Source organism: Lissotriton vulgaris, chromosome 2_1 (genome assembly GCF_964263255.1).
Source record: "Lissotriton vulgaris chromosome 2_1, aLisVul1.2, whole genome shotgun sequence".
Lineage (NCBI taxonomy): Eukaryota > Metazoa > Chordata > Amphibia > Caudata > Salamandridae > Lissotriton > Lissotriton vulgaris.
Genome location: NC_141687.1, coordinates 550,097,694 through 550,119,243, shown reverse-complemented (window position 1 = coordinate 550,119,243; position 21,550 = coordinate 550,097,694). Strand labels below are relative to the sequence as shown.

Genomic DNA, 21,550 nt, shown 5'->3' with positions numbered 1-21,550 from the left:
ATCACATGACTGTGTGCTGCCTGCAGAACGATGTAAACTACAGTACCCATAAGGCATCTTGTTCGCGTACGTATTACGGTTGGGGAAGCAGGCATGATGTTTCAGTCAAGGTGCAGAGTGGCCGATTGGAAGCGCCTGGGATGGTTTTCAGTCCAAAAGGCTCTCCTGGGTCCCCTATTACATTCGAGCCCCGCATGAAGGTGTCCACCGGGCTGTGAGTCACTGTACAATGAGAATAACTCCACGTGAAGTCACGCGCTGCGCATGGCAGCAGCCACTGGCTTGGCGAGCACTGGAGGCGGGCTGGAGTAATCCGATCCCTCGGAGCAAACAGAATGCTGCAAACAGCTGATGCCAGTGTACTCCAGCCTACTTGAAGAACGGGGCCCCATCAGCGCCTCTGGCAGACGCAAAACATATCCACAGACTCCTCCAGTAAAGAAAAGCATGAGGCCTCTTCAGGGGAAATCCAGGTAAGCCTTTATTTGGACAAATTTGGGCATGATGCATTTCAGCCGTGAAGCCTTCGTCGGATGCCACTATTCAACAGGATGCTCCTCCACCTACTCCTTTGAACGTCCTGCTCCACTAGCATTTTAGTAATTTCAAATGTTCATATATATATATATATATATATATATATATATATATATATAGTTGGGCAATTGTGACGATCAGTATTCTGGAACTGGGAGGACGAGCTTAACGGTAGTTAGATGATGGTCAGGATAAAGGCGGTAGGCTCCCGATCAGAGACTGCTTCAGGATAAAAGCCAGTGACCTGAGGATACGGGGAGAAGATATGGATACAAGACTGAGCTGCTTAGCGTCCTTGCAGTCAGTCTGAAGAGGGGCATGGCCTTGGGCGTGTGGCCATGTCGAGAAGTGAGGGATATCCAGAATAGATTACTGGGGTTGCTATCTAGAATAAGGCTATGGTTTGTGTGCTGACTTCAGTACTACAGGAGAAAGAGTGTATTAATAATGTACTTTTCCTACTTGGGGATTTTCTGTGTTTTTTGATACTGGCTTGTGGGAGAAAACATCTTTCAGATCAGCGGTATATACTCAGGGCCTTATTCACAAAGGTAAACGTACACTTTTGGTGCCTGTTTACAATTTTTTTTTTGCTATTCACAAACTACGAGGGTAGTCTTATACGTGTAGTATCATTACGACTGCCGAGACTGTCCAACCTTTTCATAAACAGAGTTCTCTGCGGTCAAAAATATACTACAAGTGCAACTAAGGGGCCTATTTACAAGCCCATATCACCACGTGAAAGTTCCTGTGGCGATAGGGGCTTCGCCTTATTTACAAGGCAGCCTTGTAAATAATGCCCCCTTTCATGTTATGCTTAGTGTGAAAGGGGAGGGCAATGGGTGTTGCTGTGGGCTGTGGGCATTCCACCGCAGCACCCATTGATTTTGAAGCTGCCCCATATTTACAAGGGCAGTGTACATATAGGGCAGCGCCAATATTAAGACCAGGAAAAACCTTGTCTTACCCGGCCGCAACGAGGAGAAATGTTTATTTTCTCCTTATTTTTGCTGATTTCATGTGTGCTGCTTTGTGCTATGTACAGGAAGGTCCCCATTCCTGCACGTAAACAATCAATTTGAAAAAATGCCGTTTTGCAACTTCTATGTTTGCTGCATTAAGCAGCACACGTAGAAGTTACAAAACAGCATTTTAAAAAGGGAGGCCTTCCTGCACATAAACAATCTTCCCTTCAACGCCGACACCCTTGCACTATGGTGCAAGGGTGCCTGCGTTCGCGCTATGCTACTAAGTTTAGCGCCAGTGCAGGGGTAAACGCAGGACTGCACCATATTCTTGTAAATATGGTGCAGCACTGCGTTTCTGAAGTGGAGGAATGTGGTGTTAAGCCAGGAAGGATAACACTTCACTCCGCCACTTCCCTTGTAAATATGCCCCTAAATTTGCAGTTTCTAAATGGCAAAAAATAGTAAACTTACAACAAAAGTGTAAGTTTCCCTAAGGCCCTCAGTCACCTTTGTGAAGATGCGGAACAATGTGATGACATGCTAGGATTCAAAACGTTTCCTTCTTGATGTCCCATTTGACCAGACTTTACCTCTTTGAAAGGAAGAAACAGGCTCTATTTCTTGTTTTTGTAAGAACCTTGAAGCTTTCCTCCTTAACAAACACAGTTACTGTTTTGGTGCAGATTTCAGAGGAATGGATGACGGTGTTGATATGCATCGGATCGTATCCTTGCTGAGTCATGTTCAAGATCCCTTTGTCATAGATGAGTGATGCACAGTGAAGTGGAAGTGAGGCACAGGGAAGAGGAAGTGAGGCAGTAATTGACTAATATGGGATGGAGTTTTAGCAGAATAGAACAGCTGATGCTGCTGTTGTTGACCTCTAGATGTACTCCTCTGGTAAGATTATTTCCACTTACCTTGTGACTGGGTTGCCATTGGTCCTTTAGGAGACGCAACCTCTGCCTTGAGTGGTGTCTGCGGTCTCTGTGGTGGTACTGGGACATACAAATGTCCTTATTCACCTCAAATCCAACAACTTTCAAAATTTCTTCCTCATTTTTCATGCACTATATTTTATTTTTGGTATGAGAACAAACAAAACTTGGCTAGTGAAAAGTTTCATATTTTTAGCTTGGAGTGTGACTTTAAAGATGTTAGGATGAATCTGGAAGATCCTGTAAGAGACATTCCAGGACAGAATTCGGAGATAGACCGAGCTTCCACATCCACTGAGATACCTATGATTTGATTGGAATGCAGCATTCCTTCTTGCTATACTCCATAACGTCAAGTTTCCTTTCTCTAGGGTGATTGTCTGTGGAGCTTTGTAGGGATTCCACATCCATCTATTGCATCTTCCCAGTAGAGCTCTTGTGCTAGTCACTTTAAACACTGATGCTGCAATGCTACAATTCTTATTAACAGTAGCATTTATCAGCTTATTACCCCTATCAGGAAGAACTGAGTTGTATGGGGCAAATGCCAGTTTGTTCCTAACTGCAGATACAATTAGAAAATCTGTTACATAAGATCTTGAGCTGGTGACTTATATTTGTAGGCATACTCAGAGTACCAGTCTTTGTAGTGGTTTCGGGTGAAAAGTTGTTCCTCCACAAATCCTGGGACAAAGGGTAGTAAAGCTCTAGGTGAGGCTAACATCCGGAGCACCTCAACGATTACTGACTGAATGTTACAGGATCCTGCGGCTTTAATGAAGTTACATATGATGCAAAACGGTATGTGATATGACATTTCAGTTTGTCTTCCATGCCTATGTAATATCTAACCGTTATTAAGCTTAAATGTGAGCTTAGGTCTTAGCATGAAGCAAACGGGTGGAGGAAGGCCCACCCATTTTGAACTTTCTCACAACATCTGTTTCCCTGAAACCACAAGGTTGCTTCGAGCACTTTGGCAGAGCCTTCTTGGGGGTGTAAAGTGTCAAAGTAAAGCCAACTGTGGACCAGGTGCCACGGTGGAACTGCTGCCACTACTCGTGGATAATAGAAGTGTATACTCAAATTGGGGGTACATTTTGATCATCTACATGACAAGTGTCCCCGATTGGCTGGGAGTGTTCTCTAAGCACATCAGGGACACTTGCGTTTAGTTTAGTGTAAGACAGTCATGGGGTGCATAGTTGTTCTGCACAGAGGAGATGCTGCCATTAGTGAAGGTGGACTTCCAACTTCAAATTGGGCAACTGGTGCATCATAATTTTCTGTAGTGTCTGCACCAGGAACATGGTGTCCCCAATGGTGCGTCTTGCATAGTCTGTCATCAGGAAGACCATCTTCATCAAAAGACAGAAAATTGCAGAAGAGTGTGGATAGGATTGTTGGCAATTTCTGTGGAAATCTCATTAGCACCTATTTTCCATTACCAACTTCCTCTAAATTAGACCCTAATGCTTTCAATAGAGGCCCAAAAGTCTGTGCCCCAAATCCCTTAACTGCTCATAATTCTCCCTGATAGCCTTGAGTGAGCTATGTGTGTTGTTATTGTATTAGAAAAACTTGAAAAAAGACATACAGGGCAGCAGCAGACAAAGCACGAGCATGAATTATTCTAAATGATTTCTACCTTTCTTGTTAATAGGTAAGAAGGTAATCTTTACCTGGCATGAGAGGTGCGTCTGAACTGGGACGTCTGGGAAGATCCACTGCCATCAAAAGAGTTTGCTCGCTGACTGCTAGAAACTGTAGGCTTTGCGGAAGAGGAATCTGGCTGTGATGTTTCTAACATGATATGAAGTCCCTGTGATCGAAAAATTGAATAATGTAATCATGTAAAAAACACAAGAAAGAACAATTTGATTAATGTAAATGTATTGGACATTTGTAATCAAGCAGGAACATATATACAAATTGGATTTAAAAAGGTACAGCCTACATTCGTAACAAAGGTATCTCATTGAACAGTAACAAAGACCAATTTTTCAGATGCAGAGTCTGTTCATTCCTGGATTGCCATGCCAACCATAAGTTAAGTAATTTACAAACAAACATACCTGTTTTGTAAATCTATCTTCAGAAATCACATAGAGATGATAGGTGCACCATGTTGCCATGCCAAACTTTATATTAATAACAATAATAGTAATAATAATGAGGTTTGTTGAGCGCATACCTACTTCATATGAAGTATCCCAGCGCTAGGATTCTGAATCCCAAGAAAAAGACCACCCAACTGAATCATATGTCAACTGAACCCAAAAGCAAGGTTTATACATTCTTCCTGAAAAGAGTTTAAGATGCAGCCTGATGAATTGCAAAATGCCCCAAGTTTTCTAGTCTTTTATAATGGAGACAGCATGCCGGGGTTCAATTTTTCACCTTATTGTGGAGATTCCAAGTCTCAAGCATAGCATCGGGGGATAACCATCATGGGCTCCACTGTTAGTCAAGCCTGAAATTCAGTCACACTAGACTTCAAGTCATGATTATGAGGAGCAAACTGTGGCCTTTGACCAACAAGGTGGCACCAACACCAAAGGGAAGATTTACTAGGATTTTGCAACAGGGTTGTGTGACTTTTGTGGTGCAGTCTCGAAACAAAATCATTTTAGAGATTTACTAAGCCACTTTGCATCGTTTAGTAATTACAAAGTAACACAAGGCAAAGCATAGTGCTGTCTTGTATTACTTTGCATCAGGGAGGCATTCCATGGGTGTAGCGTGGGCATTCCTTTGCATCCACCTATAGATTTTGTGGAATACCAAGATTTTCTAAAACTAGTAAAGCTGGGATTGAATGAAAACACTACACCTAGCTGAACCAGGCATAACAAGGAGAAATATCTTTATTTCTCCTTGTTATTTCCTCTTTTCATATGTGTTGCAATATGCAGCACACACAGGAAGATGATATTATGGCTAAGGATTGCTTTTGTGCAGGAAGGGGTCCCTTACTTCATAAAATAAATTCTTCCTGTAAAGCAGGCACCCTTGCACCATGGTGCAAGAGGGCCTGCTTTGGCACTAGGCAACACTAGTAGAAAGCGGAAATGGGCTGCATCTTAGTAGATCTGGTGCATTTCTGTCTTCCTTCCCCTCAACACAGCATAGCAACTTTGCTTGCTGCCGTGCATTGTGTGAAAATTAGTAAATATGTCCCCAAATGTTTTGCTTTCATTTCAAAAACGGTCCACTCAAAGACACTGAGGATCTGAAAACCACTAGTATGTTGAACTACAGAGGAAACATAACTAGAGATGCAATTTGAACCAGTAAGTAGTATTAGCTAACAGATTTAGATGCGGAGCTGCAAGAATTTGATCCAGAAGGCAAAGAAAGCATTAAACATATCGAAAGATCTGAACAAGCTACACATAGCATCTGTGAGATGTGGTATCACTTTATCTCTCAATCTGTGCAAAAGTATAACTTCACATTTAATCAGGATACAGAGGACAAAATGTGGAAATTCGGGTTCGGAAAACCTTCGCAGTAATAATTGGTATGAAGCCTGCAGTGCTGTACATGAACATGCTTTGCATACTCCTGCCTTCTGGTGCTCAGCTCAAAGCATTACAAGTTATTTTGCTTTGAAAGAAGAGGTTTGTTTTTCAGGTGACTTGTAACATCTCTCTTCTCCTGAAACCAAAAATCCACCAGAACTCACCACAGATTTTTTTTATCTTGCCCCAATCGGTGAGTGTGAGAGTGGATGTATGATGCAGTAAGAAGTTTATGAACTGTAAGCCCATCTAATGGAGAATATTTTGTTAATCACATATGATATATGAGCTTAAATCTGAGGAGGTGGGATGGGCACCTTTGAATCTACAGTACAACAGGTTGCATACCAATGGTGACAGATAAGCAACGTTTTCAGTTTGCAGCACATGTATATATATGTAGATCACATGCTTGTAACAGACAAAAAGGAAGGTGCCTCCCAGTTAAAGTGGTGCCTAGTGAGCAAGAATTGAACATGTGTGAAATAAGGTTTTTAATACAATTTGTTTCAGCTAAGCTGCTTGGCATGCAATATATCCGCAATGTGATGTTTGGCGAATGTGTCAATGTGAGATCAAGAAGGTGCTTACATATGTCCAATAATCGGATGTTGCCTATTAGTGCCTTGGTGACTCCTTTGTTACAAGTTGAATCTCAAGGCGCAAGTTATAGTTAGCTGAACTAACTATAACGGCTGCATTTCTCTGGTTTTATATGAGGGAAATGTCCAACTAACTATAACATCCCTGAAACCTGTTGTTATTTTAGTGAATATATATATATATATATATATATATATATATATATATATATATATATATATATATATATATATATATATATATATATATATATATATATATATATATATATATATATATATTCACTGAAAAAACCATAGGTTATAGACCATATATAGTTAGGGATTAGCATTTACAAAACCTTATTTTACTCACACAAAACCATTGAAATTCGCATATATAGTTAGTTGCACTAAATATATATAGCGCACCCGCAATCCACTGCTGATGATGTCACATATTACATCATTCATGACATGGTCAGTGACATCACTGATGACATCACTGATGACATCACCCAGTGACTGTATGTTTCTGTAAAGTTAAAATATGTCTTACATATTGAAGAATGAGTGGATGTATAAGTGTCTGGATGAAGGATTTAGTAGGTGCCTGACTGACTGTATGAGAGAGTGCTTAAATGTGTCTCACTGAGTGCATGGGTTAGTGACTAAACGGTCTTAATTTGTGCATCATTATATCTGTTGTTATGTATACTGCTGCATGTGTTGATCAGTAGCTATATGAGTAACTATATGGAATATTGATTGTTTGGCCAAGTATTTGTATGGGAGAGTGAGTGTGTGTGTGTGGGTGGCTGGGAGGTGTGTAACTCTGTGCATAGATGTGTGAGCAGTTGATTCACTAGATGTATAGGTTCAAAAGTGCATGTGGAATCAGCTGTATGGGCGGTTGACTGTGTGCATGAGTGTATTGGTGAGTGAATGGATATCTCAGCGCTACATGTCAAAGTAAGTACATATGTAAAACACAGTACATGTGAGAGTTGACATATATAAATAACTGTGCATAAGAGCCAGTGAATGTGTGAGTGGCTCTATGGATCATTGTAAACTTGTGTCAGGGATTGTATAAGAGAGTAAATATGTGTTAGTATATGTTTGAATAAGTAAGGTGTGTATAACTGTATAGTTGAGGAAATGGAGGTGTGATTGAGTTTTTGCATGACTGACTAGGTGTGTGAGTAACTCCATGGATGAGTGACAGTCTGTGAGTGTCTGTTTACACTGTTTGTATCTAAGGTTATATTAGAGTCTGAAGAGGTCCATTGTATTATCACATAAATGATATCATCAGTGATGTGATGAGTAATGTCAAATGAGATGTCATCAGTGATGTCATTTGAGATGTCATCAGTGATGTCATTTGAGATGTCATCAGTGATGTCACTGACCATGTTATGAATGATGTCATATGTGACATCATCAGCAGTGGATTGCGGGTGCGCGATATATAGTTAGTGCAACTAACTATATATGCGAATTTCAATGGTTTTGTGTGAGTAAAATAAGGTTTTGTAAATTCTAATCCCTAACTATATATGGTCTATAACCTATGGTTTTTTCAGTGAATTTTCAAGGTTTTGTAAATGCTAATTCCTATCTATATATGGTCTATAGCCTATGTTTTTTTCAGTGAATTTCAATGTTTTTTTATAGCAAATATCAAAAACTGTTAAATGTATTATTCTTTTAAATGAAAAATATATTTTATATGTTTGTAATATAATTTTTTTATGCATCTGCCAAACCCTAACCTCTTAATAGTGCACTGTGGTGGAATTGATTTTGGGACTATGACTGGGGTTGGTCTGGAAATGCTTTTAAAGGACACCTTTCATCAATTGATGACACTTTTTCCCCAAACTGCCTTGGTATATTCCAATATATGCCAATGACAGAAATGGAAGTGGTCCAACCAATTTTTTCCACAATTTGAGAAAGCACGGAAACATGTGAATAAATCTGTTTCTGCTTACATGAGAGAATTTACAATGGGTTTAATATACAACAATAACTTGCGTTACAACATGCAAGACATCTACAGAGGAGATGGTGTGCACTTCTCCGATGAGGGGAATAGAATATTCCTCCTGAATTTAAAAGTGTGCATTGGAACCTACTTGTAAGTACCTTAATTAGCCACAGAACCCAATAGCTCTTTTCATTGCTACCCTACCTCTGATCATTCAAAACGTTTATCTTTTTCTAACTTTTTTTTATTTTTTTCACCAAAGTACGCTCCCCGGTTCGCTTACCGGTGCGCGTACCGGGCGCTTCCCACGCAATTTTTTTTTTTTTTGCCTATATGAGAGTCCTAAGCCCCCCTCAGAAACCCTAGAGGGTCACAAAGTGTCTACCGTGCCCCCTTCTACCCATTCCGAACATTGTTTGTCCTCCATCTTGTGTCTCAATTCTACCGATACACAAAATGGAGGACCGGTGAGCGCTCGCTAAAAAAAGGTGGGGAAGTAATTTACAGAAAAACTACTAGAGACACTTTCATCAAATATAGAATAGGCCCTACTACATAGCGGTCCCTACCATTTACCCAAATTTGATGGAATTCCATTGGGAAAATTATGCTGTAGGCCTGACTAAATATCCTGAGGTAAATTACCTAACAAAAACACTTATGAAGTGTTAGAATTGACAACCAATTAAAATGCTACTTTCATTATCTTCTATTATTTCATGACATTTGATTGGTTATGTACCTGAATATATATAAAGAAAGAGAGAGAAACACAGCCATTTTGACTACTACTTCCTGAAGTACATTTCAAGTGCATTTCAACTGACAACTTAAACTTCTTTTTGAAAGGTAAGATGTTATTTTAAAAACTGAAGTATGTTGTGCACTTTAAGTTAATTTGGAAAACATTTTCTGATAGTTGTATACTATCCCTCTGTAATAGTTATAGAATAAGATAGACTTCTCTGTTATAGTTATGGATGGAGTTAGGCTTGTCTTGTATAATTATGAATTTACTTAGGCTTTACCACATACACTTTTTTATATTTTTACTTCCACTCTGATACCATACACTGCCCAAAGATAAAATCACTGTTAAAAAAACCAAAGTACCTGTCTGAACTTAAACCCAACAGTGCCCTATCTCTACTGATATATTTTTTTAAAATTCAAATTACAGCACAAAAATGGAAGGAGAGCAAAAAAATTCCATCGAAATTGATCAGGAAAGCAACAATGATGAAGTTATTGAACCCAATGACTCTGAATTCATGGATGAATCACGGGACTATGAACTACTTCAATGTGTACAATCAGTAGATTTCCTGATTGAAAATGAAAACATTTCTGACAATCAAATATTAGAAGTTCTTTTAAATTTTGAAAAAGAATCTGAGAAATAAATTTATATTTAATAAATCAAAAATTGTTTGAGACATTATTAATTTTTATATGTATTTTTTAAACTAGTACCAAATTGATTATAATGTAAAGTCAGACTTTAAATATACTGTGCAACTTTTTTGTGTTACATAGTAAGTTTGCTCATAGTTACTTCCTTTCTCCCACTATTTTATCTCCAATGTGTATTTAACATCTCTTTTTCATCTCCTGCCTCCATATTCTTTCTGCTTTCCTCACAGACTATGCTATGAATTCCATATACCACAATAACGTCGGAAACAACATGCAAGATATCTACAAAGGAAACGGTGTATTTTTATTTTTTAGACTCTGCATTGGTACCTACATGTTGGTACTTAAATTAAAAAAAAATTAAAAAAAGAACAATCATTAAACATACATTATTTGAACATTCTTTCATTCTATCTTCCCTATATTATGCTCCCCGGACCGCTTCCCGGTGCGCGTACCGAGCGCTACCCCCGCAAAAAAGCGATAATAAAAATTATTTTTTTTTGCCCCGCGGGGCCCTTTTAAAGCCCCCTCATCAAACCTAGGGGGTCAGGGAGGATGTACTCTGCCCCCTTATGCTCATTTCCCCCTTTGTTTTTGTTTTTGCCACCTCTTGTGTCTCGATCCTACCGAGACACAAGATGACGGCCGCTCCGGACTGTTTAGAATGTTCACAGTCACCGGGGAGCCAATCCGCTTCTCCTCTCGAAGTTCCGTTACGCGTCAGGTACGCGAACCGGGGCGCTAACCGGGACACTGTCACAGATATATCTGTTTTTTAAAACGTTAATAACTCAAAATCCACTGGAGCACATATATTGAGACATAGCAAAGGCACGTTGGGCAAACCATATGTACAATTTTGCCAAGTTTCGTGTAAATCCATTCAGCCGTTCGAGCTAAAAGTGATTCCAACCGCCCTATGGAAAAATGAATGGGAAAAACGCGTTTTGGGACCCCCCTTTTTTCTCGGCCCCCCCTTGACAAAACCCCCCCCAAATTTTCAGGGGATGCTCAGAAATAAAATGTGCCATTTTCCTGACAATTTCAGCCAATTCCGTCCACAAACACCAAAGTTATTCGACATAGAATTTTCAGAAATTCCATAGGAAAAAAATCCTAACTATATATACCTACTGGCGACCGCCAGTAGGTAATATATATATATATTCACTTTAAAAAAACCATAGGTTTCAGGCCTTATATAGTTAGGAATTAGCATTTTAAAAACCTTGCAAATTCACTTAAAAAAACATAGGTTTCAGGCCTTATATAGTTAGGAATTAGCATTTAAAAAACCATTGAAATTGCTCCTATATAGTTAGTTGTACTAACTATATTTCACGCACACGCAATCCACTGCTGATGATGTCACATATTACATTATTCGTGACATGGTCAGTGACATCATTAATGACATCACTGATGACATCTCAAATGACATCACTGATGACATCTCATTTGACATATGGTTTTTTAAGTGAATTAGCAAGGTTTTTTAAATGCTAATTCCTAACTATATAATGCTTGAAACCTATGTTTTTTTCAGTGAATTTGCAAGGTTTTTTAAATGCTAATTCCTAACTATATCAGGCGTGAAACCTATATTTTTTTCAATAAATTTCAAAGGTTTTATTAATGCTAATTCTATTAGCGGATAACGTTTATATATGTTATTATCCTTCTGGGACCACCTGAGCAGCCATCTTGTTTCTCAGGAAAAGTGAGGCACAAGAGAGCACAAAAAAAGAGTGGAAAACGCGCAAAGGGGGCAGGGTTGAGACCCCCTGACCCGTTAGCCCTTCTCAGGGGGTCCCAGAAAGACCACCAAGTGCAAAAAAATGTTTTTTTCTTAAATTCACCAAATATAGAAAAGGCACTACTGCATACCTGTCCCTACCATTTTGCCAAGTTTGGTGTAATTCCATTCAGCCGTTCGGGCTGTAGCCGTGTCTAAAGGTCCCATAGAAAATGCCATTTGAAAAATTTCAAATTCAATTTTCTCAAGAACTACTGGAGGGATTTACACCAAACATACAAAAGGCACTGCTGCATACCAGTCCCTACCATTTTGCCAAATCTGGTACAATTCCGTTCAGCCGTTCGAGCTGTAGCCTTGTCAGAATGTCCCTATGGAAATTAACATGGGGAAAACACGTTTTGGGACCCCCCTTTTTTCTCGGCCCCCGCTTGACGAATCCCCCCGAAACTTTAAGGGAAGGAGCGGAGCGCAGCGAGGCAAATTTAAGGAAAATTACAGGCAGATCCCTCAATCGGCGCCAAAGTTATTCCCAATAGAATGTTCAGTATTTCCTATGGTAACTAGGTCCTACCGCCAGAGGGTAATACATACACATATATATATATATACATATATATATATATATATGCCACGAAAGTTCCAAAAATTAGTAGAACTGGAGAGACACAGCGGGGATTCCAGGTGAGGACTTTAATTCAATAAAGCATTGGCATGACGCGTTTCAACATAATGTCTTCCTCAAATGCTTGCTTCGATGTAGCTTTTCACGCGAGGGCACTTTAAATACCTCCCCTTGTTTCGTCATCAGTGGACAATCCAGGTGCACCGGTTTAGGTTAGTAAAGCCCCCTGTAGCTGCGTCGGCAAACTACAGTACCCAGAATGCTCCTCTCACAGCAAACTGGGAACGTGACCTAGACCCGGTGCAAGTGTCCTTCATTGGGTTCCTGGATTCAATTAGAAAAACGGGGTTCTTGTGCTCTGGAAAGCGCAATCCCTGAAGAAAAGTTTCTCACCTCTGGCCCCCAGTACGCCTCACCCGTAACAGTCCTTTTCCCTTCGAGCCTGGATTTAACAAGAACAGTGTCCTGAAACTCCTCCGTGCAGTCACGGACTGTGATGCACAGCAGCTACTACTGGAAAGGGATACGGTGGGTCGGAGGTTCCAATACCTTGGATGCGAACCAGATGCCTAAGCTGTCCCTGTGACTCCTTCCACTTTGCGAGGCGGGTCTCTTCCTAGCGCGCCCAGGACACAGCACGCACTTTATGCCACGAAAGTTCCAAAAATGAGTAGAACTGGAGAGACACAGCGGGGATTCCAGGTGAGGACTTTAATTCAATAAAGCATTGGCATGACGCGTTTCAACATAATGTCTTCCTCAGATGCCCGCTTCGATGTAGCTTTTCACGCCAGGGCACTTTAAATACCTCCCCTCGTTTCGTCATCAGTGGACAATCCAGGTGCACCGGTTTAGGTTAGTAAAGCCCCCTGTAGCTGCGTCGGCAAACTACAGTACCCAGAATGCTCCTCTCACAGCAAACTGGGAACGTGACCTAGACCTGGTGCAAGTGTCCTTCATTGGGTTCCTGGATTCAATTAGAAAAACGGGGTTCTTGTGCTCTGGAAAGCGCATCCCTGAAGAAAAGTTTCTCACCTCTGGCCCCCAGTACGCCTCACCCGTAACAGTCCTTTTCCCTTCGAGCCTGGATTTAACAAGAACAGTGTCCTGAAACTCCTCCGTGCAGTCACGGACTGTGATGCACAGCAGCTACTACTGGAAAGGGATACGGTAGGTCGGAGGTTCCAATACCTTGGATGCGAACCAGATGCCGAAGCTGTCCCTGTGACTCCTTCCACTTTGCGAGGTGGGTCTCTTCCTAGCGCGCCCAGGACACAGCACGCACTTTATGCCACAAAAGTATATATAAATGTCCAACTAACTATAACATCCCTGAAACCTGTTGTTTATTTAGTGAATATATATATGGACATTTCCCTCATATAAACCCAGAGAAATTCAGCAGTTATAATTAGTTCAGTTAACTATAACTTGCGCCCCCGCAATGCACTGCTGATGACGTCCCACATTACATCATTCATGACATGATCAGTGACATCACTGATGACATCACTGATGGCATCATCCAGTGACTGTGTGTTTCTATAAAGTTAAAATATGTTTTATATATATGGCAAGGTGTATTGCAGAATGAGTGGGTGTATAAGTGTCTGGATGGATGATTTAGTAGGTGCGTGACTGACTGTTTAAGTGAGTGATTAAATGCATCTTACTGAATGCATGGGTTAGTGACTGATACAGACATTCACACAATTTAGTTTGTCAGTTGGTGTGTAAGCGGTTGCATGGGTTGGTGAGTAGCTAAATGAGGATCTAATGGGTGATTGATTGGTTGACTGAGTATCTGTATGGGGGCCTGAGTGTCTGTTTTGTGACTCTCTGCATAGATGTGTGAGTGGATGATTCCCTGGGTGTATGGGTTCAAGAGTGCATCTGTGAAGGGCTGTATGGGTGGGTGAGTGTGTATATGGATATGTTGGTGAGTGAATGGAAGCCTCAGTGGTACATGTGTGAGTAACTGCATATGTGAAAGGCAGTATATGTGAGTGTTGGAGTGTATAAATGACTATATGTGAGAGTGAGCGATTGTGAGAGTGGCTGTATAGATCAGTGTGTGCTTGTTTTAGTATTGTATAAGAGTGTAGGTATGTGTTAGTATATGTTTGAATAAGTGAGGTTGTGTGTGTATAACTGTATAGATGAGTAAATGGGAGTGTGATTGATTCTTTGCATGACTGACTAGGTGTGTGAGTAACTCAATGGATGAGTGGAGGTGTGCGAGTGTCGGTATAGATATGTGAGGGCATATGATAATGCTATATTGATGATTGACTGCATGTATGAGTGACTGTATGGATGAATGAGTGGATGTGTGTATAGACTAGGAATTAGTGAGTGGGCATGTACTAATTGGTATTAATGTGTCTAAGGTTTCAAAAATGGTAGTCTGTATTTTAGAGTGGGTGTATCAAAAGGTATATTAGGGTATGAGGAGGTGCATCAGATTATCACTTGGATGATGTCATCAGTGATGTCATCAGTGATTTCACTGACCCTGTCATGAATAATGTAATATGTGACATCATCAGCAGTGCATTGCTGGGGCGCAAGTTATAGTTAGCTGAACTAACTATAGCGGCCAAATTTCTCTGGTTTTGTACAAGTGAAATGTCCAACTAACTATAACGTCGTGAATTTCCAAGGTTTCTTAAATGCTAATTTCTAACTATAACGTCTCTGAAACCTATGGTTTTGTCAGTGAATTTCAAAGGTTTTTTAAATGTTAAGTAGGACATGTGAAGAACGAAGAAGAAAAGCTCAGAAAGAAGCAAGACAAATGCAGAAAGAGGCAACAGAAGTCCAGAAAGAAGAAGAATTGTGCCGGAAGAAGCAAGAGATGTGCAGAAAGAACCAACAGAGGAGCAGAAAGTCCTTCTGTGCCCCCAAATTTTTGCTGACAGGTACTGGTAGTAACTGACTTTGACTAACCAGGCCTAGAGCCAGTACTATGCTAAAAGACAGAATACAGTGAAAACACCTACATACACTAGGGAACACTATGCGTTGGGGTACCCCTGTGATTAGCATGACCTCCTCTGTATTTGCCATGAGTTTGTTGTGTGGCGTTTAGAGCTCCAAGTGAATTTTCCCGATTCATGCCCTTATATAGGTACAATTCACATTGCCCTAATATAGGCATAGAAATCAAGCCCTTATTTAGACATAGCCCATGAGGACAAAATACCGAATGACTATTCCCTAGGGGGTTCTTTCCTGACCTTATTATGCCCGACTTTACGTCAAACTATGGGATTCCTAGATACCTTCATGGTATAAATATACCTTCACTTGCTCTAGCAAGACACGGTGGTTCAGAGCAATTCGACTATCTACTTGCCTAACGCAGCTCACTACAGCAAGTGCCGAAGAAAGCCGACCCTCCAGCTGACACACTGATCAAGAGGCTGCCTTTCTCTCACTGAGAATCCAGCTCCATTGTTTCCAAGCTCCCCTTGTGGGGTGTTGGGAAATCGAGTCCCGAGACAGAGATACAAGACCTCCTTCATTCAAAACCAAGGTACAGAGCCGATTAGAACCTGGAGAAATCTTGGATAAATTCTTGGCAAAGAAAACTAAACCTATGCTGCACAATACTTATTTCTTCCCGCGTACTAGACTTAGGTTAGGTACATTGCGGTAGGCGTATTTAGAAGCACCAGTTGAGTATTTTTAGTCAATGTTATTTATGTATGTATTTTTATATGGCTTAGAAACCATACAATGCTTTTACAGTATTACTTTATAATACTTTTCTCGCTGTACGCATTGTACTTTGCAGTCTGCTTAACGATTGTAGCAGTTCACTTCTCTTGTATGAGAAAGAAGAATGTTCAATAAACCTTTTATTGAAAACGCCGGTCTCTCTATTTCTCTGCAACTCTGTAGAAAGGAAGCATGCACGATTGACTGAGTGTAATACTTATCTATTGTTTCCGCGACTCTATAGATATATTTCGTATTCTTGGGAAACAAAGTTGTCATGTTTATGCGGTTGTCAGAAAGTAATCCCTTCTTGTGAACTCAAGAACGTTTCTAGTGACCTCTGAGCTAGCTGGTATCACTATTAAGTTTAACATATTCGCTAGAGACCTAATCAACCTCAGTCCTACGTCTAATCTATAGGATATATTATTCCAATGCGCAGAGCCTATTGGGAATATAGGAACTACACCTCATTGCGCTCAACGTTTGGTAAGGCACTAATTTAACGTAAGATACTAAAGTAACTCAGTCGCGCTTTTCTCAGAGACCCCTTTTTCCTTTAAAATACTCAAATAGACGTCTGGAGTGGGTAAAAGGATAAAAAATCCGCCATAACTGAGTAGTACAAAAAGCCTATGTATTAGTTTTTGGTTTGTTGAACGTTGAAGGATACAGTGTTCCAAAATACTGTGCACCTTATCTTTGCTTCCTTGAAACTTGCTCTGCAACTTTCATTAAACAATGTCGGTTAACGGCGACAACAATGCAACCGGTGGAGCTGCAGCAGATGCAGCCTTCCCAGGCTTTGACGTTACAGGTTTCCAAGAGACAGATGTGCTTGCTATAATCAGTCCAGAAAATGTAAGGCAAGTCATCACTATAAAACTTATAACAAATGGCCTATCATCAAGAGGTCGTAGGGTAATTTTTGGAATAGAGGCACATGAATATCGTCAGACGGAGGTATTCTATTAATGGCTTATCTTCCCTGAAGCAAATCCAGTATCACATGTGTTTCACTTCTACAAAGAAGAGGAACCTCCAACGGAATACATTCCTTTTGAGGATATTGAAATTCCACTAAATTACCAAGAGCATGCGCTCTGGTTTAAAGGCGCCCTACAACATCAAAATCACATTACCAGGCTCTGTCCACTAGGTAGACCAGGAGCAACATGGCCGGTATTAATCAGCTATACACCACATCTTGCCATTGAAGAAATGTCAGGTGCAGAACTATTAGTTCAACTAAAACATCTTATGAAAATACATAGACAATTGGTTCAATATGTCATGTGGACTCTAACAGTCCAACCTCCTATAAGGATTCCACAATACACCCCTAACTAGGGGAACACAAATAAAATCACACCACAGACAATACAATCAGTCATTGGTAAATTAACGGCAAAAAGGGAACAAATTCCATTCTGGATAGCTCAAAAAATTACTTAAATCAACAATAATATTAGCTAATATTAAAGGTGAAGTAGCATCCGTGGCGGTCCGTCAAAAGCTAAGAGAATTTGACATAACTGAGCAACCACAAGAACTAGCCAGAATAATTGAAAAATCCTATGAAGAACTAGGTAGTGACAGTTTGGGTGGTAAACCAGTGAAACCCCAATTAACTGAAAGTCCTGAAAAGGTCTTTATAAAAACACTCTCACTCTTCCTAAAAAGAAGTGGGAGAACACTAAACAAAATTCTAAAGGGAAGCGTTCTCAATCTTGAATTAGGTCTCCTCAAAAGTAGCTCTCTGAAAGGAGGTAAAACCTCAAGAATAGGGATAATTTGAGAAAACCTGATAGATATCAAGATACTGATACACGTTCCTTTCAGACATCATCGCAGAAATCTGAAAGAAGAGGACGGTCAGAACAAAAGGAAGAATGTATGAAGTCCAAAGACGATCAACACGTTCCGAAAAATAAGAAAACTCAATTCACCAAAAAGAAGGTAGCAGGTCTAAAAATCAGACATGCCGAGGATCTTGAGGAAACAATTCAAGAATGGGGAATGGGCTCAGACAATGTTGGACAGCGCAGCAAAAGTAACCGTAGCTCGCAAGATCTCGAAGGATCATCTGGAGACAGTAGACTTGAATGAGTACATCCAAGTTGAAACTGCTGATACCAGAGTTAGTGTCCCACACAAGTTATATGAAATAACACTCCGGATGGAGGGGGATATAGCTAGGAAAATAAGAACACTCTTTTGGGAGAAGCTCTCTAAGGGTTATGACATTCTTCTAGCTGAACAAGACTGGCCACCTGAATTTGTCAGGGAGTGCCCACATGGCGAAGACATCATTATGCCAGCCTTCTCCAATCATATTCCAATTCATAAAAAATTTACTTATGCCAGGAAATGGGCAGTAGCCCAGGGTCCTGCATTATATAAAAATCATGTAGGATGGGATGAGGATTCTCCTCAACATAAAATCCAGTTAAAAACTCAACCAACTGCACATAGGCAGTACCCAGTTAAGCAAGAAGCTAAAAAGCAGACCAGGGAGATATTAGATCAACTTAATTACCAAGGGGTGATTGAAACATATATCTCATCCATGAACAATCCTTTGTTTCCTGTCTCCAAACCAGACAATACATATTGTCTAGTTTTGGATGGATCACTGACATAATATAGAACGACAAAATATAGACTTACCAAAATATAGCCACCAAAATATAGAATGCCAAAATATCGAATTCCTATCTACAAGCAGCTAAGTACAAAAATATCGAATCCAAAATATAGTCTGTAAAAAATATAGTCAGTCAAAATATCGAATTTTTTTAAATGTCTTAAAAGTAATTTAAAATTAATGAAATAATAAATATAATTAACTAAAACATACTTAAAAATACTCAAATAACCTTAAAATTAAGATATAATTAATTTAAGTTATTAATAAAAAATGTACAATATTTTACCGTAGGATAGCAAAAGGGTAACATTTAATATTACCACTCCAGTGAGTGCAAAAGTAGGGAAAGCGTTGGATAGCGTAGGGGTAAAAAATACTATTCCCACTCCAGTGAGTGCAACAGTAGGGAAAGCGTTGGATAGCGTAAGGGTAAAAATTACTATTCCCACTCCAGAGAGTGCAACAGTGGGGAAAGCGTTGGATAGCGGGAGGGTAAAAAATACTATTCCCACTCCAGTGAGTGCAACAGTAGGGAAAGCGTTGGATAGCGTAGGGGTAAAAAATACTATTCCCACTCCAGAGAGTGCAACAGTAGGGAAGGCGTTGGATAGCATAGGGGTAAAAATTACTATTCCCACTCCAGAGAGTGCAACAGTAGGGAAAGCGTTGGATAGCATAAGGGTAAAAATTACTATTCCCACTCCAGAGAGTGCAACAGTAGGGAAAGCGTTGGATAGCGTAGGGGTAAGAATTACTATTCCCACTCTAGAGAGTGCAACAGTAGGGAAAGCGTTGGATATTGGAAGGGTATAAATTACTATTTCCACTCCAGAGAGTACAACAGTAGGGAAAGCATTGGATAGCGTAGGGGTAAAAATTACTATTCCCACTCCAGAGAGTGCAGCAGTAGGAAAAGCGTTGGATAGCGTAGGAGTAAAAAATACTATTCCCACTCCAGAGAGTGCAACAGTAGGGAAAGCGTTGGATAGCGGGAGTGTGAAAATTACTATTCCCACTCCAGATAGTGCAACAGTAGGGAAAGCTTTGGATAGCGTAGGGGTAAAAATTACTATTCCCACTCCAGAGAGTGCAACAGTAGGGAAAGCGTTGGATAGCGTAGGGGTAAAAAATACTATTCCCACTCCAGAGAGTGCAACAGTAGGGAAAGCGTTGGATAGCGGGAGGGTGAAAATTACTATTCCCACTCCAGTGAGTTTAACAGTAGGGAAAGTAATGATTTAATATATTATTAAAAATAAATTAAATATCAATACCAATAAAACATTAATTGAAATTAGTAACCAATTTAATATTATGTAATAATTAATTAGAAATACAACTACATATTAGTTATTAAAAATTAATAACCTATTCATAATTATTCAACAATGAATTAATTTTAAATAACAAAAACTAATTAATAATAAAAATTAATACCAATTAAAAATTAACAGTAAATTAATTATCAATACACAAAAAGTATTTTTAATATGTAATTAATTACAATTACATTACTTCCCACCCTATTCCCCTATAAACCCACATCCCACTACAGAAAATACATTAATACAATTATCATAATTATCAAATATTTAATTAATACAAAATATTTACCAATTAATAAAAATTAATTGCCAATTAATAGAAATTAATTACCAATTAAAAATTAATTAACAATAAATTTTAAATCAATACGAATAAATGAAAAAAAATATTTACTTTATTACAATTAAATTACTTCCCACCCTATTCCCCTATAAACTCACAACCCGCTACAGAAAATAAATTTAGAAAATTAAAATAATTAACAATTAATCAAATAATACAAATTAATTGGCAATTAATAAAAAATAATTACCAATTGCAAAATAACAATACATTCAAAATGAATACCAATAAATAAATAAAAATATTTAATTAATTACAATTAAATTACATCCCACCCTATTCCCCTATAAACCCACAACCCGCTACAGAATTAAATTACGCAAAAATTAAATAACATAAAATTCATTACTTAAAATACATTAAACATACATTACAAAATTAATATACACTTTTCACACATATACTAACATATAAAACACTTAAAAAAAATTGATATTATTAAAAAATCGATATATTTAATGCCTATATTGTATATTTCGATATTTTGACTTCTATATTTTGAAAATCGATATTACTTACCTTAAATTCGATATTTTTAACCACTATATTGTGTCCATTCGATATTTTGTCCATTCTATATTTTTACTTCGATATTATGTCCATTCTATATTTTGGAATAGATATTATGACTGTTTACCGTTTTAGATTACAGACATTTAAACTCCTGTTGCAAAACCTTTGCAGTACAAAATGCAACCAGTGCAGCATTAATGAATAACATTATGCGTAAAAAATACAAAACCACATTAGATATTTCTTACGGTTTCTTCTGTCAAAACATTGCACCAGAAAGTAGGTATTTGACCGCTTTCTCAATCATGGGGACACGGCATAAATTCTGTTGCCTCCCCCAGGGATTCAAGAATAGTCCAGGGTTATTTTGAGCCAGAGTAACAGAGTTACTACAAACGTATGATGATGAAGCATTATTGTATGTCATTGACATCTATCTAACAGACGATGACTCGGATAGGAACTTGAAAAGGGTGAACACCATAATATTGGGCTTCGCCTCTGAGGGGTATAAATTCAATTTTAAAAAATCACAAATTACCCACCTCAACGTCCTGTTTCTAAGATATGAATTATCAAGTAAAGGCAAAAGCCTGGCAGCAAACTTTCTAGAGAAATGTGCGCTGTCCCAACCTCCAAAAAAGCTGAA

General features: G+C 39.1%; 1 protein-coding gene across 1 annotated transcript in view; it reads right to left on the bottom strand.

The window, feature by feature from the left end:
- UNC80 (unc-80 subunit of NALCN channel complex) overlaps positions 1-21,550 on the bottom strand; it is a 2,521,865-nt gene that overhangs the window by 2,145,539 nt on the left and 354,776 nt on the right. The window contains exon 7 of the mRNA XM_086955549.1: positions 4,129-4,268. Within this exon, the coding sequence (XP_086811675.1) occupies positions 4,129-4,268 (140 nt within the window). The remainder of the gene's footprint in view (positions 1-4,128; positions 4,269-21,550) is intronic.